The sequence below is a fragment of the Zonotrichia albicollis genome, chromosome 16, assembly GCF_047830755.1.
Source record: "Zonotrichia albicollis isolate bZonAlb1 chromosome 16, bZonAlb1.hap1, whole genome shotgun sequence".
NCBI lineage: Eukaryota > Metazoa > Chordata > Aves > Passeriformes > Passerellidae > Zonotrichia > Zonotrichia albicollis.
This window is the reverse complement of record NC_133834.1, coordinates 8,824,023-8,849,151: the sequence shown is the minus strand read 5'-3', so window position 1 is coordinate 8,849,151 and position 25,129 is coordinate 8,824,023. Positions and strand designations below refer to the sequence as shown.

Here is a 25,129-nt window from a genome sequence, read left to right as displayed (position 1 = left end):
GAGTCACTTCTGAAATGTGTCCAGGCTTATTTTCATCCCTTGACAATGTACAAAAGTTACATCTGCATGGGAAGGCAATGTGCACACACAGCTGTGTGTTACTGCCTGTTTCTGGTTGCAGAGGAGACTGTTATCAATCCAAGTAGAAAAAGTTTTCTGAATCCAAACTGAAGGCCATTCTTGAGACACCCAAGCCTCTTTAATAGGAAAATAGACTTAATTTGCATGGGTTCCCAGCAGGAGGATGTTTAGTGTCCCAGTTAGGAATTCCAAGCTACTTGGTTCCCCATAGATACATCACTGGATGTTTGGAAAATTCCATTTTACTCGGTGTTCTCATTATCCACCCCCATGAAATTATTTCATGTTGTGGCAATTAAAAAAGTCTCCAAGCATGCAAATGAATTTCTGCCTTTTTATGAATTTCTGCCTAACTAGGTTGTTTTCTTCTCAAGTTAGAACCAGCTTTAATGTTAATGGTATTATAGAATTATCCAGGGTGTCTCTAACCCCAGATTTTGTGAAACTAATGAGGCTTTTGACACCAGCTGCAATGGGCTTTGGAGCAAGGAGTGTGCCTGACAAGGTGTATCTTGGTATCATGTGCATTTCTTTTGGAAAAGTGAGGAGAAATAGCAGTTACTCACTTTAGTAAACAGTCTCCACCACTGCCAGTTCCTCAGCTTCAGGTAGGCAGCACAATTTCTTTGGATGACCTTCATTGCAGTCAACTGTTGCTGTCTCTTGGCAAAGGCTCTGTGATTAAAAACACAAAGCAAATTGGTTCAGTCTGAGAATAGAAGGTGCTTGCAAGGTACAAAGCAAACTCTGGCATGAGACTCTGCTGATGAGCCACATGGTTTGGGGAGTCTGGCACAAATTCTTCTGTTGCTTTAACAGTGCCTGTGCTTTCCTGAGGAAGGGTGATAACTCTGGTTAGCTGTCTGATATTTTATTTTAGTTTTTTGGCTGTTTGCATTCCATGGGGAGGCACAGATGTATAGATCTAGTAGTTCTGGGTGTGAACACCTTTCCAGAGTACACAGGCACTCGGATCTTGCACTGATTATCATTCTTGAGACATATTTCTTTGTCTGGCAATTTGAAAGCCTTGATAGTATGCAGATAAAAAAGGCATTATTGTTGATAGTTTTGTGATGTACATTAACTCAGATCATGCTAGATGATCAATGCACCACACTAAAGCCATGGAAGAAATTATTTTATGTTTTATATATGCCAAGGGTGCTGCTACTTGTAGTGGATATGACTTCAGTAACAGCTTGGAATGCTCCTTTCTTGCTGGTAGATGTTTAAATGAGGGGTCATTGTCTCAGCTTATTGCACAGAAGGGTGTGAGCAGGCTCACAGTGTAACTGCTTCCCTGTCATTACACTGATCAGCCTTTTCCGAGCTGGAGGTGAAACCTTCATTGGCCACAAGTTCTAATGCAATATAATAATGAAATGTCTCAGTAGCTTCAGTTTGTTCTATGGAACACTAAAAGCCCCTGCAGATTCTCTGCTGCAGAAAACATTCTGTCTGTCAGCACATTTTCTTACTTTCTTGCTAGGTAGCCTCGGGACATAGCCTGGAAGGCGATAATGACATCTGTGATCTTCAGGTCTCTCTCTTCTTCCAGGTGAGCCAGAACACCAGTTCTGAAGAAGATTTTACTCTGTCCAATTCTGTACAAGTTGGGATCAAGCTCTAGTGCTTTTATCTGGAGGAAAACAGGGATATTTTTAAACTCCAGTTCTGAGGTTTAGGGTACTAAAAATCACTTCTCGTTTCTGTTCAGTCTCAACACTTTTATATAAAAAGCATAGGCCTGATTATAATAGGATCAAAAAGGTTTTCCTCACCATGAGTATGCAAGCCTGCTTCCCATCCATGAATCCTTTAGGAATGGCATTTGCAGCGAGAATTTCATATCTGCCAAAAGATGCCTATGTTAGGGAGACTGAAACACACTGGGTGGTTTGGTACAGACAGACAGACAGACAGGAGCACAGCCCTGCTAAGGGCAGAGCTGGGGCTGAGGGCTCGTACCGCTGGCGGAACTCCTGGAAGACGATCCTGTTGGGGAATCCCTGGCGGCAGATGCGGATCCCTTCCAGGACACCATTGCAGCGCAGCTGCTCCAGCACTAAATGGGCATCCAGCTTGCCAGACTGAAAAGGGAACAGAAGGTATTTTTAACACAGATTTACAAAAATGTTACCATCCACGTGTTTGTGTTTGAAGACATTGTTCAGCTGTGCCACGTGCAGTGAGCGGCTCGGCAGGAGTAATGTGGCAGGAGTCTGAAAACCGAGCATCTGAAACTTACCTTTTTTCATGATTTGGAACTTACCCTTTTTTCGTGATTTGGAATGATGCAGCGGACAAAGTTGGGGTTGGTGTTCCTTAGGGTGGTCATCAGTTTGGTCAGCTGCTCCTTGTAGAGCTGTCCAACAGTACGGAACATGCCTTTCTTGGTTTTTGAGGCACTGGGGAGTGAGCTTTCACTGCTCATCTTGGCCATTTGGTCCAGCCCAACAATACGGTCCACTGAAATAGAAAAAGAAGAATGGAACAGTTTAAATAAATTCTCCTTGCCTCACATCACACTCGTCACTGCCATGGTTACACTGCAGCTTGCCAAAGAGGACAGGTATATTTTTTTATGCAATAGAAGCATTCTGACAAATGTACTTCTGGGTCCTTCTGGGTAAATAGTCTACTTCTGTCAAAGATGAAAATGTGAATTTTGTTAAGTAGTGACAGAATGGAGCAACTGAATATCTAGAATATATTTTATTATGCCCATGAATTAAATAGAACTCCACAGATCTTATATTAAATCCTTCATAAAACCTACCAATAACCTCTACTAAGTGAGGTCTACAATTTTACATGTTCAGCAACATTTTAACAGTGTAATGAATAATTTTTATTTTGTTGCTGAATAATATTAAGGAAATTTTTGATAGTGCTTAAAACTTTCTAATGAATTTTTATCTTTAATGATGTCTTTAGAACACATTATTCTTATTTCTTAGCTCAGTCTCTTCTATGCTTATCATGTTCACACTTGTGTGCTACCAGCAGGGGATGGCTGTCAAAAAGTTCTGGTAGGAGTTTCTCCCTTTAAATCCCATCAGTGATTTAGATTTGTGATTCATACCATCCTTCCAAAGGTCTGCTACAAATTTGTCTGAAGACTGGTTCAGCAGAGAAGTCACATTGTCGTTTAGTGGATCCATGTTCTTTGTCAGCCAGGCAGTTGCATTGTAGGTAACCTGCAGGGAACAGTGAGTGCTACATCAAGAATTTGTTCTTGATAAGAAATCTGGAGTGTCCAAGAACACAGGGCACTCTATTAACACAAAATCAGACAAATAATGTGCAAAGGTTTCTAGGGTTGAGGGCTGAGTATTTATTCCACATGTACTGATGTCTTTAAAAAGTCAGGCTGAGTATTTATTCCACATGTACTGATGTCTTTAAAAAGTCTGCTTGCTTGAAAATGTTGCAAATTACTTGAATTTTCAATAACCTCAGTGATGGTAATTTTTGTTTTCTTGTGAGCTTAGCACAACCATGATTTGCAAATCTTATTTCATGTGTTGTGTAATTAAAACACTTAATAAGCACATTTTATCATTAAAGCCATGTCTCATCAATGCAGGTACCAGAATGTTTCTCTTTGATCCTTTGGGTATCAAAGAACAAAAGGTCCCTAAGTCAAAACAGCTCAATCTGTCCAGTACCTTTCCTGCATAGTGCATTATACAGAATTCTGTTTTGTCCTTGAGTTGCTTGGGCTTCTGGAATTTGGGATGGTTGCCTTGTTCTGCGATTAGTTTCTCCACAAAGGACGTGTCAGTAGCCTTGGGGAACCAGCACTCTTCATCCAGCAGAGCCAGGACACCGGGAGGGTTGGTCTGCAATGGGAGTGGTGTCAGATCAGAATCATCACAAGCACAGGCACAGACAGAGCACCACCTTCCTCACCCCTGAGGTTACAGATCCTTCCAGGAAATAAAGGATCTCTTGTTGCACTGACACATAACTGATACCTCTGGAGTATCCCACCCACAGAGAGAGAATCTTACTGGTCTTTCGATCAGCTCAATGCAAGGTTGCAGGTCCAGGCCAAAGTCAATGAAATTCCATTCAATGCCCTCTCGCTGGTATTCCTCTTGCTCCAATATAAACATTGTGTGGTTGAAAAGCTGCTGAAGTTTCTCATTAGTGTAGTTGATGCACAGCTGCTCAAAGGAATTGATCTGTGAAGAAGAAAGAAGTGAATTCGTAACGCTAGAAAGAGACCTTCAAGAGTGAACTTAATGACAAAATGGTATTTGCTATTTTGTATTTTTGCATATTAAAATAATTAAAATGTAAGGATGTGTAAGAGTTTAATCAGCTTGTCTTCCACAGTACATACCTCAAAAATCTCAAATCCAGCAATGTCAAGGATCCCCAAGAAAGAAGCTCCTTGTCTTTTTGTTTTGTCGAGAGCTTTGTTCACGCGAGCCAGGATCCAACGGAACAGACGCTCAAATTTTGCCTTGGCCAGAGCTTCTATGGCAAAGTCTGCCTGGAAAAGGTCAGAGGAGATTGTAAGTGAAAGAAGAAACCCACTTAACTGGTAATTTCTGTAGAAATGAGAGAGAAAACAGATATTTCCCTTTAGACAAGATGTAAGGAGAAATAGAAATGGGAAAAGGGAGAAGAGCTTCAGGAGAGCAGAGCAGAGTGCATGTGGTACCTGCTCTTTGGTCTGAGCTTTCTGGACAACATCTCGTCCGACCTTGATCCTTGGGGTCAGAATAGATCTTGTGAAATCTGTCACATTAATTCCCATCAGGTGGCACACTTTTTGTGCAGCTAGAATAAAAAAGTGAGATTTTATTTCAGACTGAATTGCCTCTTAGCTGATCACTAAGTGTGAATATGAGTAGCTCAGCAAGTATGCAGAATTATTTATCTTCCTTAAAATCTTCTGTATTGTATATACAAGAGATGATACCATAAAAGTAACATTTGTGATCCAAGCAACAAATTCACCATTCATCAATTTATGTATTCAAGATTACTAGAAAAGGTAATGGTAACTGAGCTGATTTTAAGCATGGTTTATATTTTAAAGCCTGAGAGCTGCACAGATAATAGCAGTTAAATAAAAAAATACTGATAAAGAGTGCTTCTTCAGTTACTGTTTTATTAATTTTTTAATTAATTTTAACTAAATTTTGAAGTGGAACGTCATACCAGTATCGTCTGGCATAGAAGCTTGATCAGTATTTCTCTCCTTCTTGAAGACAATATTACCCAGTTGGAGGACAGATGAAACAACTCTCAGAATAGCTGTAAGAGAAACAGATAACATAAATGAGGAACAGATTGGCCATGTTTTGAAAACTCTGTTCTCTGCAATAACATTCTAGTGCCTCTGATAGTCTGTACCTCTCTGGAAAGAGTAAGGCTTGTTTTAAAGGCCTGTGCCTTAAAACTGCAGGAGTTTGAGAAATGATTGAGCAAAAATTTCCACAATCTTTGCAGAGGAGCAAATGGGCCACTCTGGGAACACCAGCACCTCAAGTAAGTTATGCTGGCTCCCCAGGCAGATCCCCACATCCCAGGAATTTGTCTCCCACTCACAGTGCCTGTAGCATCCTCCCTGCTCAGTCACTCAAGAGTCTTTAAAATAAAAAATAAATCTGAATTACCAGCAGCTTCAAAAATATGTTTCCAGTTATTCAGGGACATGGGGATATTTAGTTGTGCAACTAAAATCAAATGTATACATATCTTTAAAAGGATTAATGTCAAAATCCAGAAAATGTATTTATTAATGTTTGACAACTAAAACATACATAAATATGATACCACCTAATCTCAGGTAGTAAAATCTACTGATATGTTCCAGATGAGGTTGTATCAATTTGAGGAGTTCCATTTGTTTATCTGTAAATTTATCTAATTTATACAGGAGAAGAATATTGTCCTAATGGGCTTCTTTTTTAGAGCACGAAATCAGAGGGGCTCAGACAGCAAAGTAATGGCTCCTGTTGCTGCAGTGGAGAATGCTGCTGTCCATGGCAGTAGTGCAGGAGAGCAGAGCAGAGTGCCCCAGCACCATCGTCCAGGCTGAGCAGGGCTGGGGTTCTGCCCAGCACCCCTGGGCCACTGATGCAGCTGAGGGGTGTGCTCTGCTGCTGCAGCTGCTGCAAGGCTCAGCAATGGGAGGACGCTGCTTTTGCCACCAGGTGTCACTTGGGACATGGCAATGTGCATCTGAGAGCCCTGCACACTCCCAGCAGCACTGAGAGGTAAAAGCTGTGCAGGTGGATGTCTCTTGGAATGTCTCCACATTTTCAGGACTCTTCAGCTGTTGTTTCATCCTCTTTGTTTTTATTTCTCTTTTTTCTCAATCATGGAGTACATATGAGCCATTTGAGCCTGTTCTGTTTCGTTCAAAAACAAATCAGATTATTTTGCAACTTTTTCATGCTAGTTGGAAAGTTCTGAAAAATGGCTTTAAATGGTCATTATTGTTGAGCTGGCTTAGTCTCAGTAATCTCTTTTTGGATATGTAGGGGGTTCCAATGGGGAATATTCCCTTTCAGAAACACAAATTAGCTTTGCAAAGTGATTATTCTGGGCAGAATTAACCTCTGCATTTGCATCTCTATGTGGTGTCACTTGCAGATGTAAATGTTGAATACAGTGTTGACAACAATTCTCACCTGTCTGCTCCTCATCAGTAAAGCCCATAATTTTCATGGCTTCCAAGGTCTCCTGGAACATTTCATCATCTTGTTGAGAAGGAATAGGCACATAGCCACTGGATAGAAAGGTGTAATTGTTGAAGTTTTCCAGCAACAAATCATCTAAAAAGAAGAAGAAAAGCTTTATTTAAGAGCATTTACTTAATGCTCTTGGTTCATGAATTCTCCTAAGGAACAACAGAAAAAATCCCAAAATTATCACCAAAGGAAAAATCTGCTTGTATGAGGAGTTTAGGGTTTTGTCAAATATTTTCAAAATAACTATTTAACAACTGTTTTGATGGCATTAATTTTCTAGTTTCCATTAGTGACTGGAGAACATCTCTGCACTTTGGGGCAATTTTGTTTCCTATGGACTCAAATCTGAGCCATTCTTCCCAAAATGCTTTTATTGAGTGCCATATGTAACCTACTCAGAATTGTGCCTCTCCCTGTGGGGATTAATATCCTGTAATAATAAAAATGGAAAAAGGTAACAACCAAAGTGGGCCAAACTAACAGACTGTTCAACCCTATTCTATGGCCAACAACAGATTCTTAGGTAAGGAACATAAAAGCCAGGGGAAATACAGAGTAACCCATTGCTTTGTACATTCTTTAGCAAAGAGTGATTTAGGGAAATATGTAATATTTGAACCATGTTCCAATACATCTGAAGCTGTGGCTTTCACAATGTAATAACATGCTGTGGCAAAAACATTCTCTTAATTTATATTAAAACTATGAGCTGATATTCTTGTTGGAACCCCCAATCTCTTTTTTTCTAAAGGAATTAATAACTCTTCCCAATTTATCTTCTTGATATTATTCAGGATGGGATCTGAATGGGTCTACATCTCCTGTAAATTAAAATATCTTGTAAACTACAAACAACCTGCCTCAAACAGGTGGACATGAATTGAGGCTTTCTTATAATTCGCTTGAGAAAATTTTGTCTAGCTAAAATACATAGCTATTTATATTGCATTTATTTATAGTAAGGATTGAATGACATGTAATTACAGAAATTAAGATAAATACTTAGGCAAGCCATTGCTCAGACTATTCAATGAGATAAGAGAATCATTAGTAAGGAACTTACTTCTCATCTGTTCAGAAGCTCCAGCAATCAAATAGTAAAAGATGTGAAATGTTCTTTCATCTTTAGCCTGACGAATTGCACGGGATTTTTCAAGTAAATCTGTTTGTAAAGTGTGTTAAAAAAATCAATAACGTGATTCAGTCCTTTCTTAATTGTGCCATTAGCCTCAGAACCATCAATAGCATTGCTGAAATATTTGCCATGTACTTGTCTAACATGAATATGTGTCTAATTCTGTGGCAGGAGCTCTGGTATTGGGATAATGCTTATCACAATAAGCAGATCAATCTCCTACTTGCTGTTGCAGGGTAAATGCTGGTAATCATGGCAGTAAGCAAAACAGACCTAAATTATTCTAAAATCCAAGATCTAAAACTAATTGTCACAATATAACTCATACCACTTTGAAAGTGAAGGACCAATATAATTCTTCCAACATATGGTGGGGGCTGCTCAAAAAAAAGAGTTCTTGGGGTGAGTTTTGTAGGTATAAAAGTAATAAAATCAAGTTATATTTATGGACCATTTTTGTGACTATAAGCTAATAAAAATGAAGTTATCAATAATGTAAGTATTTCGATACCAGTCAGGGATTCATTCTTTAAAAGCTAAAGTGCTGTAGATAAAACTTCCGTTAAGACCAAAAATGTTAAAATGTTAATGATTTTCTCTAAAGATCAGTTGTCAAAATAAGAACAGAATGATAAACTGTTTGTTGCTTGATGCTACACTTAAGGGATAAGGTACTTCTTTATAGCTGCATCATTTTTTCTCATTTATTGGAGCAAGAAGCTCTTTCTATATGCAAAGATGAGCAGTGCAACACTGAGGAAACCACCTGCAAATTCAAGTGTTCATTAGAATATACTAGCTCATAAACATACCAAGGGAACAGGCAACATGCCTGACAAGTGAGGTCAGACTGAGCTGAATTTCTCAGTCCACTTTCCCTGAAAAAATACATTGAGGTTATTATTGATACACAGCTCACTGCTCTGGGTGTGTCATTTGACACAGCAGTTAGTATTTAGCATCCTGGCAAGACGAGTCCTCTGGGCACAAAAACATCCCTTGTCACTGCCTTAGGTATGGGCTGTCCAGTTCCTGAAGCTGTATTTGGGGAATAGCTCCCTTTCCTATAGCTGAGAAAACAGCCCTGGAAACAAAACTGAGAGCAGGACAGAAGCTGATATCAGCACAAACAGGGCCACTTCCCTCCGTCTTTGTTTAGAGCAGCCTCAGCAGTGTTTGCCTTTCTTAGACATGCAGCGAGCTTGTTTATGTGCCTTCCTCGCAGCCTGGGCAGTCACTGCAAAGGATACAAGTCTCTATGTTTGCTCCCACAATGTAGCCCGTCACGTCGAAGTTGATGCGGATGAATTTGCCCTGTGAATGAAAAGAAGATTTAATTGGGCTGTTCTCTCAGGAAGTGCCAGGTTTTCCAGTATTAGCCAGTATTTAGCCTGTTCCATAAGATGTGTACATCACCCTCCCTGGAATAACATGCTTGGCTCCCTCCTGCTGGGGTGACCTGTGGAACAGCCTGAAAGGAAGTGACCTTCTCTGATATTCCCTCTGTACAGATTCCCCCCACATTCTGTTCAGGCACTTAGAGGGAAAGGGGCTCTCCCTACTGGACTAGGCTTTGGAAGCAGGGGTAGGACAACATCTTTGTTCCACTTTGATTTCCACAAGGTCAGTGAGGAAACAGGGTTGGATCTGTGAAACTCTCTCTGCTAAAGTTGACCCACATGGACCCACAGACCACAGCATTTCTCCTACTTACAAATCTGGAGGAGTTGTCATTCTTCACAGTTTTGGCATTTCCAAAAGCTTCCAGAATAGGGTTAGCCTGGAGAAGCTGTTTTTCCAGCTCACCCTAAAATTCATTCAGAAGCAGTTAACACTAAAATTTGTAATTACTTAGTTGAAACTAACACTAGCACACGGCAGAGAAAGGTGAAATCTAATTTAAGTCTCTAATTTTTTTTTTGTTGAATACTGCACTTAATGTGGATTTGTTTTCATTATCTATTAAGCTTTGTATTTATCTATTTGTGTAATTAATTGCTTCCCTGTATACACGACCCTTTTCCAGCCTTGTTGCCTATGACCGATCAAACTCTATTAATCTGTTTAGCATCATGACTGGCCTTCCTTAAAAAAGGGTCATTCAATGTCAATTATTTTTTCCAGTTTAATGTAATTTTTTAGAGGGATATTCTTAAAGGAACCTCTAGCATGTCTTTTCCAAGTTAGTTTATTGAGACCCTTTGCTAGCAAATGACAATGTAATTAGAATAACTTGCTGAGAATAATTTTAATGTAATGCAGCACAAAGCTACAAAGCAGATTTTATCAGGTCTATTAATAATGATCCATGCAAGGCTATGTAGGTTAAATATGGAATTGCATTGATTTATTTCAAACTAGGATAATGAATTCGCATGCAAACACACAATCTTCATATTATATTGTTAATTGTGGTTAGTAATTGCTAAGGAAACAAATCATGCAATGAAACAAGCATGCATTTAGTTCTATATATTTACCTAATCCTATTTCTAAGCAAACCAATGAAGTTGAAAAAATACTTTGCATATGTGTATAGCTTGTCAAAACTTTTCATTCAACTCTGTCCTATGAGATCGCTTATATTCACATTTACTTTGCCACACTATTCTTTGAGTATTACTCTGTAGTAATATGAATTATTTCAAATAACTCACCCTGAAAAGGAAAAAGTCCTTGGTAGATAATAAGATATTATTTAAATAATTTTAAATAGAAATTAAGGCAGTATTTCATTTGAATCTATGGTATCTACAATAGAACCTTGTCTGTTAAAATGAGACAGACACCACCTGCTTCTGCTGAGAACTGAACTATGCCATAGAGCTGGGGATAAAACTTTGGCTCCAGCACTTCGTGCAGCTGTAAGTCCACCAGACTCTACAGAGCTGCCCATGCTAACCATGAAATAATTTTTATTTTCAGAGAGATTGTCAAAGGAAGTACCAAATTAACTAAGGGGCCTACAGGAGGCAGCAGTCAGAACGGGGCAAAAAAGACTGCATGAAAGAAAATAAATCTCATTTGCCTGGCACAGGAACACCAAGAATGTGCCAGCAAACCTGCCTGTATTCCCAAAGCATTGCTATGTGTATGGCACACAGAGAGGGGGCCCTGTAACACACCTGCAGACAGGTGCTGCAGTGGGAATCGCTCTGGTACACGCCACAGCAGCAAGCTGAGAACATGCTAACTCTTGTGGTGGTGAACAATTCTCAACAGTTACATGGAAATGGAAAATTCCAAGCAATAACAAATGGAAAGCATGCAGCCAAACAAATCAAACACCGTGAGGTTTAGCAATTATTTCACAACAGTCCTAAAAACTTCAACCTGAAGCACAGAAAGCGTTTGGGTATTTCATTGAGAAACCACACTGTTAAATTTCAGGCTGAGTGGCTCTTCCAGGATTGTGGGAAATTGAATTCAAACTATGGCAATTTGAACACACACAGAGATATAGAAGAGAGTGATATTTGAAAGATGACCCTGCCTGTGTCAGACCCCATTCTTTACCATGGGGCCTGACACAGTTAGGGTTGATTCGTGAGAGCATTTGGTGCTATTGTTGCTTTTTATCATATCATACAACATATTTCAACAAAATCTCTCTTAAATTTTTGGGGTGCAACAATAGCATGCAGATCTACACTCAGTGCCTTAAACACACACCAAACAGTCTAAGTTACTCACGTAGGCAAAAGATGGACCTTGCTGTGTTGAATAACATGGTATAAAACAAGTGTCAGTATAATTTCCATTAGACGGATATTTTTATTGTTTTTCCTGTATTAAAATAACCAGTACAGTTTCCATGCAAATAAACCAGGAATACAGATATGAACAATCTATTGCAGACATACCAAGGGTACAAATACCATTAACATACTTGGAGCATATTAACTGAAGAAAATAAAAATCCTGAAGTAAAGAGATGGGATTTGGACCCAGTCCCAGGTGAGTCTCTCAGGACCGGACAAGGGCAAATATTTTTATGACATATCTCTAGTTCTTCTCTGGTGCATTTTGTTATTCATTATATTTTAATGACTGAAATTGCAGTGTCAGTAGTCCCAATCATTGAATTACTATTTGTCAGCATGATATAGAACAAATTAGACTTTTTCTCAGCTCTTCTCTGATGGGTATTTGCCTTCAGGTCTGTCTCAGAGCACATTTGGTCCTGAGGCTTACATAATTCCCCAGAGCAGTCTGCAGTTAGGGATGGCCTTGGCACCCCAAGTTCATTTTCTTCAGCTACTGAGCAGGGACTCAATAGGAAGATTTTATTTTTCTTTTTCATAAACTTTAAATATTAAACATTAGTCTTGTACTGTTTCCACTAAATTAAATCACAGATTTCTAGAAAATACTACTCAAAGGACATCTACTCCCTCCCCTACTCCTAATTAGAATCCACTGTACATAAAAACCCAATTATCTGTGGTGGAAGAGGGAGCACTGCACACCTTGTGCTCTGCTGACACATGGGCAGGGGCAGCTGTGAGAATTTTACATTATTTCCCACTTCCCTACTAATTACTTATCTTGTACCCAATCTTGTATTTGTGACACAATGAAATGTTGTCCTGAATTAAGCCTGTTTTGTGATGAAAGTGAATTGCTTCTTTTTTTTTTTTTGCAGAAATTTTGAGTTACAATCGAAAGGCTGGAAATTATGTAGGACCTGGAGTTGTATCACTGAGAAGAGCAAAGACAGCTGAGAGCCTCACCCATGGTAATGATCTCCAGGAACTGAGCAGGTATATGGTTCAAAGTAAGAAAATGAACTTTAATCTCTCAGGCAAGACTATTAACATTTTGAAGGAACAAAGCACTTAGAAAAAATTGTGCCTTTCAGAATTGTTACCTCTGACAGAGCAGTAAAAAAAAAAGACAAGTTTTATACTGGGACTCTTTGCTAGTTGGTAAGAAAACTTACTAACAAATCCAATCAAAACTTTGGAAGTTTAAATGCTGGCATCCATTTCTGTGATGCAGCTAGACAATGTGTTTGTTACAGGCTTTCCCAAACTTCTCAGCTGGCAGAGGTCAAGGGTAAAACAAGGACTTGAGCCCTTGCAGACTTCAGGGCCTTCATACTGGGATATAAATAGGTGCTATGCCTATGGAAAACTATGAATATTTCTGTTCTCCCTCAGTACATTCTGATTTGATGCCTAAGATGATGTCAAACAATTTTTTTCTTCCATAAACATAGGGCTGTGACGTAATTGTGTACACTTAATATGCCAGTGCTTGACAAGCCCCAGTCCCTGAGCTGCAGAGTGACCCAGGCACAGCCCCAGAGGCCTGGGGAGAGCTGGGGATGGGGGAGCTCACTTACAGTGACACTGGTGTCCTTCTTGCCCTTGTGTGATGAGGCGACAACAGCCAGGTACTGAATGACCTTCTTGGTGTTCTCTGTCTTGCCAGCACCAGATTCACCTCTGAGGGGAGAGAAAATAACACAAAAGAAGGTAGGTAACCAGTGGAGTCCTTCTGCCATGTACATAGAGTATAAAAACAGGGCTGGAACCTGCCCAGCTCGGTTCTTATGTATCCCAGAGCAGCACCTCCCAAATGCACCTGACTTCAGCCTGCAAAGAATGCATTATCAGAGTTATATCTCTGTCCTCGTAGTATTTTGAGTGCATATTGCGCCATTTAAGGGAATTCTAAAACATGATGCATTTTTGAAGAGCAGTTCATCTTGCTTTGGCAGCATCTGAACACTTATGAGAAGTGGAGTTGGCAGGGAGTCTGCTTATATTTTAAGATCAAAAAATACAACATTAACTATGATGTGATACAGCAGTAAAAGAAAACATCAGCAGTAATACAATGGTTTTCTCTTCTGAAACTCTGGCATTAAAGTCTCTGACTTGATCCTGCCTCATCTGAATTTTGTATTGAGATGCTCCTTGAATTCAGTGGGAGCAGGAATGGAACTGCCTGAGGTGTCCCTGAGGACATGGTGGGGATTTGTCTGAGCAGCAGAACTGGCACCCCAGCTCTGCCATGCAGTGTCCCTTGCTAAGCAGGAAGGCAGTGGTAACTTTTTCTCTCTTGGAAGACTTCCAGATTAAGTTTATTAACAACCCTTAAACCCTCTCCTAAAGTAAGAATGGTTTTCAAACTACAGGTTGACAGAGTCTTTTCTCAATAGAAATTTCCAGCCAATTTCCTCTACATTGCATCATCTTATGCCTTTCAGATACCTCTGGTTCTGATGATTACATGCACAAAAATATTATTATACTGTCCTGCTTTGCAGTCAAAGTGGGTGTGGATGTAACAAATGAGGTCTTTCAACTGAGCTGGTGCTGTTAGGAGGGCAACAATCTAAGTTGGACCTCTTTTTCTTTGGATCTATAATAAAATATATTTTAGAATAATAAAAGAAGAATACATTCAAAAATCCCAGAGATATTTATCAGCTTTTTTGAGTCTGAAACTGTTTAGCTGAATCCACTGCAGTTCTGCTTCTTTTCCTAATTAGGAAATGCAGGAATTAATTTTCCCTACTAAAGGACCAGTGATAAATGGACATAAAAATATGGAGAAGTGTTGGACAGAACTTTCAATACAGAATGACATTGATATAAACCTTAGAAGACCAGAACCAATTCCTGCCTGAGGTACAACATGATAAGAACTGTTTCTTCTGGCTTTGAGCATTTCAACCACAAATAAGTGAGATTAATAGATTCCTTTTCACAAGACCTGAGTTAATTTGCACAGTTTAGAGATTGGATTCGTCTCTGTCTGGGCTTCAGTGCTAAAACATTTCTATGTTTTATTGATAAGAATTAAGTGTCCTGGGAACAATTCCAAACCAAGCACACCAATTTGAAGACCTATGCATACAAACTTTTCAAATAAATCTACCTTACATCTTTGTTTCTTTGGAAAAAAAACAACCAAAACAACTTTCTTCAAACAAACCCTGGGCTTTGAACTATTCCATTTTATTAAGGGTTATTTGTAGTTCATCACATCATCATTGCATTTCCTTTCTCCCAGGGCAACAGTGCCCATCTTTTGGCTTTTCCCTAAATCCCTGTGAGTATTACCATATATGGCATCATTTTACTTGTAATTATCCCATCAAACTGTAATGCTCCTTAACTCTTTGCTTCGGCGCAGGCTGAGGGCTTTCTTGTTTTCTGCAGACAGATTTTGAGGCTTTAACTTTCTTTTGAAATAGACAATAAAAAAGTTCCTCAGTGTGAAATAGAAAACACACAGAACTCTGCTTTAGGTTAATTAGGAGGAAAGTCTCCAAGGTCAATAAGTAATGAAGAATAATGTCTCTAGCTGATATTTTCAACATATCAGATCAGTCATAAAGGTGCATGACAACAGACAGGTCTGACAAACAAGTATCCATTTAACATTAGTAGCCCTGAAACTCTGAAGGATGTATCACAGCCATTTGGTGTCTGATTTCCCCTCAGTGATGAAATGCCATGTTTGTAAATGTACCAATGGGGAGGAATGGCTAGGTCAGGTCAATGCCTCTAAATAGCAATAAGTTTACCCAGGGAGACCCAGAGGAGGAGAGCATGTGAATATCTTAGTTCACAGGTGGACAGCTTCCTAGAGCTATTGAGTTGTAACAGAATTGGTCATCCAGAACAGGTTTTCCCTCTGCCTTGAAGTACTATCATTTCTGAGGGGGTAGAAATAACTTCCATTGTGAGATGGTATGAGAGATCCCACCTGTTTTAAAATCTGCTTTCTCTCTTGAACTCAGTGACTGAATTTTTAAAGATGGGTCTTTCTTCCTGCAGTTCTTTGCACCTAGCTCAGATGGCCAATGCAAAAAAGAAGATCAAAAGCAAGTTGCACAGTTTTGAGCAGCCCAACAGTAGTACTTCAGCTACTTCCTATGCAAGTTTTCCTCCTAAGAAACTCTTTGGCTTTCCCAGACCAAAGGGCTCCATTAGACTAACAGGTTGCTCTCTTAAAAATACCACTCTCACAATGTGGGGTATAACTTCAACTTATCCTTCCCTTGTTGCTTGCCAGTCATTGTTTTAGGACCTCAGCACGGGATTTGAAGCACATAAACTCACATATACAGTGCTCAGCTATAACAGAGTTTTTGTACCTCTTTAGCTACAAAATCCTCCATGACTCCATTACCTTCACCTAAATGAAAATTATCCCAGCTAGAATAGGTTTCCTAAGAAGAACAAGGTGACACTAGCAGGTTGGCTCCACTGTTGGAGTTGAGCCTGCAATGTAACTAGGACACTTGTACATTTGAGAACAACTGAGAAAAATGAGTTTTAAAAGTGTATTTTCTTTTGTTGTTGTTGTTGAAAATTTGAAAGCTTTCCATGTTAGTATTATGATATGAGACTTAGCTTAATTCCACTTTTGGAAACATCTGCAAAGCAACAGCAGAATTTATTTTCAGCGTTTGTTCAGTAAGCAATGAACCACAAGAATTGCCCGTTCACACATCCCTTAATCCCAATGTGCTGGCACTGTGGGAAGCCCCTGTGCGCAGGGCACTCAACGAGGTGCTCTAAATCACATTAGGGCTTGGCAGCCTTTGTCCTGCAGTATGAGATGTGCAAACATGATGAAAAACTTTGCCCCAGACCAGCTGTACCCCACTGGAGACTTCTCTCAGAAGCCAGCCCACTGATCCTATGGGTTTACTTACAAAACAATTCCCCAAGGACTCAGAGCGGGGTCAGCAGCTCTGCCTGGGGCTGGAGCTCCACAGATATCTGTGTGGGACAGGGGCCAAGCAGCAGCCACTGCCAGCTCCAGCCTTGGAGATTTACTGAGCTGGGAAAGAAGAGTTCAGCTCTCTCGTGGAGGAGTCTCTTGACTAATGGGGCTTTGCAGTTTGGAGATGTTCTGGGTGATTTTTCTTCTTGATGCGCGTCAGGGAAGGAAATGGGCTGGAATCCCGTGGCTGGGGGAGGCTCTGGAGGGTTTGTCCAGAGAGAGAGAGGGGAAGAATGGGAAAAGGGCAGGGCACTGCCCCACTCAATATTTTGTCTGTTCCCATATCAAATTATGACCTTGCTACTTCCATGTTTTTTTTTTAGAAGCTACTCAAACTGAATGCAAGTTTTAAAAACCAGAAAGGCAATGAAAAAGTACTTGATTATAGGTACAGGTGTTTCACAAGTACTTGTTTCCATGGGCTTCATAATACCCCAAACACACAGAACTTTGATCAGATTTTCTCTTTCATTTAAGGTAGCTTTTTTAAAAAACTGAAAGTTGTGTACAGTCCTCTAAGCCTACATTTGCTTTCCAGAAAATACTCTACCTTCTCTTTCCAGAAAATGGCTAAAATATGATAACCCCAAGATCAGACAGGTTTATGAGGAAATTGTTGAAACTCTCATGGTTAGTTTTTAGTAAAAAACATTTTGAAAACTCCAGGAGAATCCACTTGTGTCTTTAGAAATCAAACAAGAGGCCAGAAGTCTCATTTGAGGGTTTGTGCCTCTACTATCATGGAAGAAGCTTGAAAAGTCACAAGTCTGGTCACTGGCCATGGCCTAGGTCAAGTCATTGCTGATGCACTGAGCTTGCTCAGGTCTCTGAGTACCTGGACAGATTTCTTGGGACTTTTCCTTCAACAACATCTGTGTGCTGGTCAGTATGGACTAAGAGTGAGTACAGACTATTCTGTGGCCAGCTCAGAGGTGAAACAGGAGAGAGAGCACAGTGGGGAGGCCTAAGCACAGGCAGGAATTCAGGAAATCCTTACAGCCAGACAGAGCAGTGAAGGCTGCTCAGAACAGTACAGACCAAGACACAAGGGTGGAAAAGTCTTACTTGTCCTAAGTTTCAGACACATAAAAGAGTAAGATTTCATATTTCATCCCTTTAGTAAAATATTATGCATTGTGTATATATTATATATGTTATGCTACATTGTGCTATGGTACGACAATGCAACCACAGATATATTAGTAAACATAGCCATGGTATAAAGTTTTTTGTGCTGTAAATGTGCATGATAAGATTTGTGGGATTTTGAGGCTGAGTGTAAAGGGCCAGAGAGCAACAGGCAGGGAATGACACCAGAGGATGTTCAGTGATGCTACCCATGGGAAAGAGCTAACAGCAAAAGGATGTGTGTGCACAGAGGAGAGGAGGCCAAAGGCAGTATGAGTGTGGTTATTAATGAAATGCAGAGAAATAATGAAATCTGGGAAGGCAGGGAATTCTGAGGAAGCACTGGAACCCATGAGCATTGAAGACAGATGGAGATTTTAAACATACCATGGTTAGTCACACAAATGTAGGGACTGTAAAAGAATGCAAACAGTACTTAACCACATTAGGATAGGTTTAATGAGGGTAAAGTCCTGCGAATGGGTATATTTATAGTAAGAAACACAGAATCAGGCTCAGTTCTCAGATCTGCTCCCCTGCCTTTGTCCCAGGAGCATTTCAGAGGATCCATATGAATCCTTACAGCTATTCTTTTACAATTTAGGTACCAGGCCTTGGAAAGCTCAAGCCTGTAGCTATTTCAAGAAAAAAATCCTGGCAGATCAATGCCATAAGGTCTTCAGTTATTGTTACATATTTTAGGCCAGAAGATAATTTCTTATAATTTCTAACAATTCTATAAAATACTGCAAATTGCTTCCACTTGACAGCTGCCAAGCTGCAAGCCAAGTGAACTTTCTTCTTTCTGCACAAATAAGGCAATCAAGAATGTTAAACCAGTAGTGGTTGAAGTTGTGTACATTGGCTTTAGCTTGGCCAGTCTTTTTGCTTTAGAAGATGTGTTAGGACAGTTTTAAGCTATGGGTTATGATGCACATCCAACACACAGCAATTACTCCAACCATCTTGGGGAACCACTTGCTGTGCTGTTTTCAAAATGGGAAAGGCATTTCATTCTCTCTGCTTTATATATTACTGGATGGAAAAGGCATTTAATTTTCTCTATTTTATGTATTTCTGGTGTGAAACACTTTAGGTTTCCAAGAAGGCCAGGTAGTTTCAATAAATGGCAGCTGCAAGAAGTGGATCCTTTAATGGATTTTCATTAACTAAAAGACATAGATTTGCAAAAGAAAGTCCCTTTCTTGAAAGTACCAATTTTCCAAAGTTAAAAGAAGATTTACTAGTGGAAAAATAAACTAAAGTATAAAAATAGAAGAAGGAAATGCATATTGTAAATTAGTCTTAATAACCATGACATGTTTCATCCTGGGAAGAATGTGATGGTCAATTTTCACTTCATCATTGCAAGAATTTTAGATTTCTTTTAGTATTAATGCATTTGGGGGCAGATTTTTGATTGGTATACTTACAAATATTGAAGTCTTGTTGTAATAGAGGTTAGAGCTATGGTACCCCTTGTGGTACCAGACACAGGGTACAATTTTTATTTGGTGATAATTTTTTCCAGTCAGCAGTGGCCGTCAAAAGTAATGTTGTGGCTGGTGATCAGTTACAGTGCTTTTTTGAGGGTAAATATTACATTCAGCCAGTAGCCACATCTTCTCAGATAACCTAAACCTGACAGATTACAGCATCATTGCATGAACCTGCTATACATAATACACATGCCAGCTCTGCCAATGTATTAGCATTTACATAGAATCAGATCCATTTTTTTATCAGGAAAACTGGAAAACGCCAAATTTAACAAAGACAAAATTTTGTCAAAAGCATTCTTGATGACATTCAAGCAAATAAAATCAACTAATAAGCAACAGAAGGATGGAAAGAGAGTTAAAACTGAGGGTCAAGCAGGACATCCTTGTCCAGTTCAACATTTTGAGTGATTTTTCAAAACAGTCAGGAATGAAAAGCCAGTAGGATTTTGTGGAGCACTAACCACACTCCCTAGTAGTTCACTGTAAACTGTTAAATCTCCAAGTTCAGAAAGTCAATTTAAAGAAATAATTTTATGCATGAAAGATTTCCTGTGACACTGATACCTGTTCTTTATCTTATGAACAGGTCTATCTAATGAAGTAGGTTTGGGACTGGAGTTCAAGCTTACTGAAGGTGAGGAGAATGTGTCCATTCCATCAGAATTTGAATCAATTTTGAATAAAGATATTGTGACATTGAGATGTACAAAAATAGATGAGTTTACTTACGTGCACAGGATAGACTGGTCTTCTCTATCTGTGAATAAAGAAAAAAGAATCCATTAATTAGGGAGAATGGCTTTTCTGACAGAAGCACTTATATTTATAAGGATTTACATTGAACAGCCTAGACCTTCTAAAATCTGGCCAACCATGATTAGTAAAAAGTACTGGGTTCACATCTTATTTAATTTGCCCTTGAATTTAAATAACCATCTCTAATGGAAATATTTTGTACAAAAAATGAACAAAAGGTTAAGAGGTCAAAAATATTTTTTGTAAATTCCATCAGAGATGAACTGTAATGAGGACAGCAAAAAGATCAGGCTCTCTGTAAGAAGATTATAACAAAATTTCAAACCTGAAACTCAAGTTTTTACTATGCTTATGAACTATGGCCAGCAGCCCACTCGAAACAAAGTCTGGACAGATAAGGCATCAACAACTAAAATGTTTTAAGCTGGTCATGCAAAGCTTTGACTTTTGAAAGCAAAGCAGTTCAAATACCTGAATAATTTAGCCTGTTTTTCATTTCAGACTGAGAGACAACTTTTATCAAGAGAACAAGTAATTTCTTTGGGAGATCTTCCAAAGAGTAAGACAAAACAAGATACTTTAGATTATGCAAGAGCATGTCAACAATATGTAAGTATTCTTCATGTTTTTTTTACGATGAACAGACCATCAAACACATTTTGGATCAAGATTTATAAAAAGGAGGAGCAAAATTTCCATTTCTGCTAGGTGAGGCGTGTGAGAGGTTTCAGCACACCAGTGTCCAGAGTTCTGTAACGCTGCAGGAAGGGTCAGGATAGCAGCCCATCTCCATGACCTGCTCTTGGAGCAATCCTCCCTGCTTATTCATTTGGAGTTGGAGTTTCTCTCTACCTTCAGAACTTTTAAACAGATTTTTCTGCCAAAAGGCATGATGAGCATGTTTGCTGAGATCCATTCTAAAGCACACCTGTTTCCTTCACTTGACAAACACCAGGGCAACTTTCCGAGAGGTGTGGTGTTTCCAGCCCTGGAAATACTTGGAAGCAGACTTAAACAAGGCCTTGAGCAATCAGCCCCAGCCCTGAAGTTTGTCCTTCTTTGACTGAGACTGTCAGTTTGCCTTTACAGACTGTAAAAAAAATATTCTGACTTAGGAAAATAATTCCCAGGCAGGTCAAATGCATTTTTGAAAAGTGTGCTCAGTTTACACATCTGAGGCTTGAGGCAGATAATTAGGCAGAATCCAGTGCTTCTGTATGGTCTGGCATTATTTACCCAAAGCAGAGCCAGCACCAAGCTTTACTCAGAGGTTCAGACATGAGCTGCTCTTGCTCAGTGTGTGGGGTCACTTGCAGGAATACCTGTCTTGTTGTTCACTCCTATTGCTGACCCTGAATGTCATAAATACCATGAGATTATTTAAACCTGTTTAAACCAATTGATTAAGCTCTCAAGTTGTAACTGCTGTCTGGCCCACAGCCAGTCTGGGAAAAGCCTTAGAGGATTCTGCAATGGCCTGGATTGATATTAAACAACTGTTTTACTCCCAGTTCCTCAATAGCTATAACATTAACTGCTTTATTGATCATCACACAACAAATGGTGCCACTTAACTGCTTTGTTTGGTAAATTGGTACAAAATGACTCATTGCTCATTTTTATTGGAGGTATTTGTCAGCAATCAGCACTGCAGGACTCTTCCACATAAACATTTGGGGGGAGAGGAGCTGTGAGCTATGTTTGTTTTTCACTGCAGGGTATCAGCTAGGCTTTCTTTTAAGTTAAAAAAGTGAAAGCATGGAAGAACTTCTGCTAAAAATACATTGTTGGGTAAATAGAAACCATGGGCATATATTGATATTGCATCACTAACCCATAAATATCATAAAGAAAATAAAAGTGACTCTTGATACTGAGTTGCCAGTGGAATTTCTGAGCTCAGGGAACATCAGAAAAAGCTGGTCTCCAAGCTAAGTATTTTCTCACTACTCTTTGCTGCCCATTGCTGCCCTTCTTTTGCTCCTCAGTAGGGGAAGGCTCCCACAGGTGTCTCACACAGTGGCCCACACAGGGGTTTGTGTGCAGGGGCAGCCTGGGGATGTGTAAGAGCAGAGGAAGGATGAGGAAGGTCAGAAGTGGCACCAAATGTCCTCAGGGATAGGTTAATCATGGGAGAAACGCCGTGCTGGCAAACTGTGCTGTGCACACTCACACAGGGGGAATTCCAGACGTTCTTCTGTCTCCTGCATCAGTTCTAACTGCACCCCTAAGGATGAAAGGTATCAGGAAGTGCAGTCCTATTCTGTAATGGCCTGAGCTGCAGACACTGGCCTCATTTACTTTCAAAGGCTCTTCCACTCATTTAATCTTATTTCTGTTCTGGAATATTTCATTCTGTATAGAAAAGACTGTGACCTACTTGTGAGTCTGCAACTTTATGTGGTCTATCTATCAGAAGAGAAAGAGCTTTGGAAATAAAACTCCTTAAATATAATTCCTGGGGCTTAAAAAGCAACAGAATAGGTCTTCTAGATTCTAATATCTTTTTGGTTAATGCCTTTTAAGAAAATTTGACCCTACCTGGAAGAGTATCATCCACCTCCTATATGTCTCTATTAGATGTTGAAACATTTATTTTTAATTTTCTCCTCCATTTTTAATAGAGACCTACACTTACATTATAAACCTCACCAGCTTTCCTAAACATGCAGCAGAGTTGTTTTTTTTTCTTTCTGGAATCTGCTTACTTTTTCACCAAACACCTCCAGTTTGCCTGTAAGATTTCCTGCCCCTCTGTTCTTGATAGACCAGTTAGCTCTGCTTAATCACAAACAAAATCAGATGGTTTATCACAATGAAGCAGCAAGTTGGCAGCTTTACCATAAAAGGAAAAAAATACTGAAACCACGTTCCCCCACTCACTTACTGCTTCTTTACATTTGTTAATAACTGCACTGCCTAAAGGGGACATTTCTGCACAGTCCTGCTGAGGACACAGTAAACAGATGGCTTCTCACAGCAGCCTCCTTTTCTAAGACCTTGGGAATTGTGTTTCCCTCCCATACCTCTGAGTAACTACCAGGTTGTTTGTTTTTCCATTTTTAACTCAAGCTTGCATAAAAGTGGCTCCACAGAAAATAATCTCCTTGAATCTGCAGAAAGCTGTAATATATCTTCTCCATGATGATTTACTGCCAGAAAACTTAACGAAGGCCTAACCACCTACACAAAAACTTTGTGTCTACTTCTGCATAACATGACTTTTCACATTTGTATTGTCTACCACTTATTTTTTGTTTCTGCAGGGAAGATGACAGAAGGCAGCAGAATTGCTCCTCCTTACAGAGCAGTGTCTCAGCTTCACTGTCCCTGGAGGCTGGCAGTGCTGCAGGAAGGGACATCCAGCCACCTCCAGCTCCTCTTCCCTGGAACAGCCTCTTCCTTGCTGCTGTGACCAGCACTCACAGACTCCACTGTGCCCCAGGAGGGTGGACCCACTTCAGCACAGCAAAACCCAGGGGTGGCTTTCACCTGGAGCACTTTTGCATCTTGGCTGCATGAAGAATCCTGCTGGCAGTGCAAGAGTTGGGATGGGGATCAAGCTCTCTGTATGGAGCTACTTCATCCCAAACAGGAGAGAGCAGAGGGTGCAGGAGCAGGGGGAAATGTTTTGTGATTGCAGTCTCCAAGTGTAGCAGTAATCACCCATAGCTAGTCTGTAAACTCAGCCAGGAGAGCTCAGTTCAGTGTGGTAACTCAGTGTGGTAACACACACACAAATGCTCTTGTAGAATTTTCAGCCTTTGAGATTAAAGAAAATGACAGTTTATTCTCATTCTGGCTGGAAATGAGCATCCATGGCTGTGCCTGGGCACTGATCAAACTGCATTAGTGACATGGAAATCAGCAGATTCAACAAGACACTCAGCAATCCTGGCTGAGCATGAGACAGCATGACTGTGATTTGCAAAAGGGTTTTAGGTGCTCAGAACCACTTGAAACAAGTGGAAATTTTATCTTTGCCCGGCCAACATCTTTGATAATTCCTGTGTCCTGTGAGATGTCAGCTTTTCTGCATATTTGGAAGAAAGTCTGATTATCTGATTGCTGATAGCTGTGGCTAAGTGTTTTTATCAGAAGAGCTTTGATGGGAGTTAAACATCATCCCTAATGAATACATTAACCAAGTAAGTCTCTGAAGCAGAGGAGGAATGCAGTGTGCACAGCTCATGTTTTCTGCTGGATGTTTGTGCCAACACAGGGGAGGGTGAGAATGCAGAGGGCTGTGATTCCCAGCTGATGAACCTGCAGTAGGACCAGGGATCTGCAGACACAGAGGCTTGGTTCACCAAGAGATAAAGGATCCCTGAGACATCTGAACAAGCTGATTGCTCTGGGCCAAGTGGCCCTGGTCATGAAATACCAGAATATATTTCCTCAGTCTCATGAATCTACAACATATTTTACTTTGGCAAGCAGAAACTATGCAAGTTTCCAGATAAGGAGCAGTACTGACTTTTCACAGGGAAAACTTTTAGTGCTCTGATCCATGTTTATGGGTAAGAACTTTTGTTTATATTCCATTAGGAAATATGCTCACAACCCCCTGAAGCTCTCTGTGCCTATATGTGCAGCAGGGCTCACTCAGAACCGTGCTGACGCCCACTTTCACCACCCCAACATGAACAGAATTTTGGCTGAATAACCAGAGTTATTTTGAGGGTTGGATTAGTTTCATGCACAAAACACGAGTAGGTTTTTACAAACAAAAGCACAGCTTTAAAAGCAACTGGGGCCCTGTTCAGAGATGGAGAGACTCCAAGATGACATGTGCAAGTGAAACGTGGGTGTCCTGGGCTTGTGCTGGGAGCTCTGCTGGTTCCACTGCCGGCTGCCGTGCCAGCTGTGCGTGGTTGGGGTGGGAAGCAGTGAAAGAGCATCCTCTTAAAGGTTCAGCTCATCACCTACTCCCTCCTTGTTCCTTTCCACTTGCTCTCCCCCTCCTCTCTGCTACCAGGAAGAATTGCAGTGGGGGCACATGAATAATAAGAAGTAACTTCCCAAAAGCTCATAGGGCCAGGAAATTATTCTGAGCC

The 25,129-nt window shown here is 40.1% G+C and overlaps 1 protein-coding gene and 1 long non-coding RNA gene across 4 annotated transcripts in view; one reads left to right on the top strand and one right to left on the bottom strand.

Moving 5' to 3' along the window:
* Window positions 1-25,129, bottom strand: part of MYH11 (myosin heavy chain 11) — a 54,291-nt gene that overhangs the window by 16,325 nt on the left and 12,837 nt on the right. For 2 of the 3 annotated variants that reach the window (XM_005487682.3, XM_005487685.3), the window contains exons 4-21: window positions 20,046-20,073; window positions 13,283-13,385; window positions 11,629-11,649; window positions 9,650-9,742; window positions 9,186-9,249; window positions 7,864-7,962; window positions 6,741-6,884; window positions 5,263-5,358; window positions 4,760-4,878; window positions 4,436-4,588; window positions 4,101-4,274; window positions 3,756-3,929; window positions 3,170-3,284; window positions 2,357-2,553; window positions 2,053-2,174; window positions 1,866-1,935; window positions 1,563-1,723; window positions 648-756 (exon numbers count right to left, since the gene is read on the bottom strand). In XM_005487682.3, the coding sequence (XP_005487739.1) occupies window positions 648-756; window positions 1,563-1,723; window positions 1,866-1,935; window positions 2,053-2,174; window positions 2,357-2,553; window positions 3,170-3,284; window positions 3,756-3,929; window positions 4,101-4,274; window positions 4,436-4,588; window positions 4,760-4,878; window positions 5,263-5,358; window positions 6,741-6,884; window positions 7,864-7,962; window positions 9,186-9,249; window positions 9,650-9,742; window positions 11,629-11,649; window positions 13,283-13,385; window positions 20,046-20,073 (2,042 nt within the window). The remainder of the gene's footprint in view (window positions 1-647; window positions 757-1,562; window positions 1,724-1,865; window positions 1,936-2,052; window positions 2,175-2,356; window positions 2,554-3,169; window positions 3,285-3,755; window positions 3,930-4,100; window positions 4,275-4,435; window positions 4,589-4,759; window positions 4,879-5,262; window positions 5,359-6,740; window positions 6,885-7,863; window positions 7,963-9,185; window positions 9,250-9,649; window positions 9,743-11,628; window positions 11,650-13,282; window positions 13,386-20,045; window positions 20,074-25,129) is intronic. The other variant, XM_014267509.3, reaches the window with a different exon arrangement.
* Window positions 12,595-25,129, top strand: part of LOC141731008 (uncharacterized) — a 28,943-nt gene continuing 16,408 nt past the window's right edge. The window contains exons 1-4 of the long non-coding RNA XR_012582869.1: window positions 12,595-12,698; window positions 13,372-13,415; window positions 19,903-19,950; window positions 20,574-24,592. This is a non-coding gene — a long non-coding RNA (uncharacterized LOC141731008). The remainder of the gene's footprint in view (window positions 12,699-13,371; window positions 13,416-19,902; window positions 19,951-20,573; window positions 24,593-25,129) is intronic.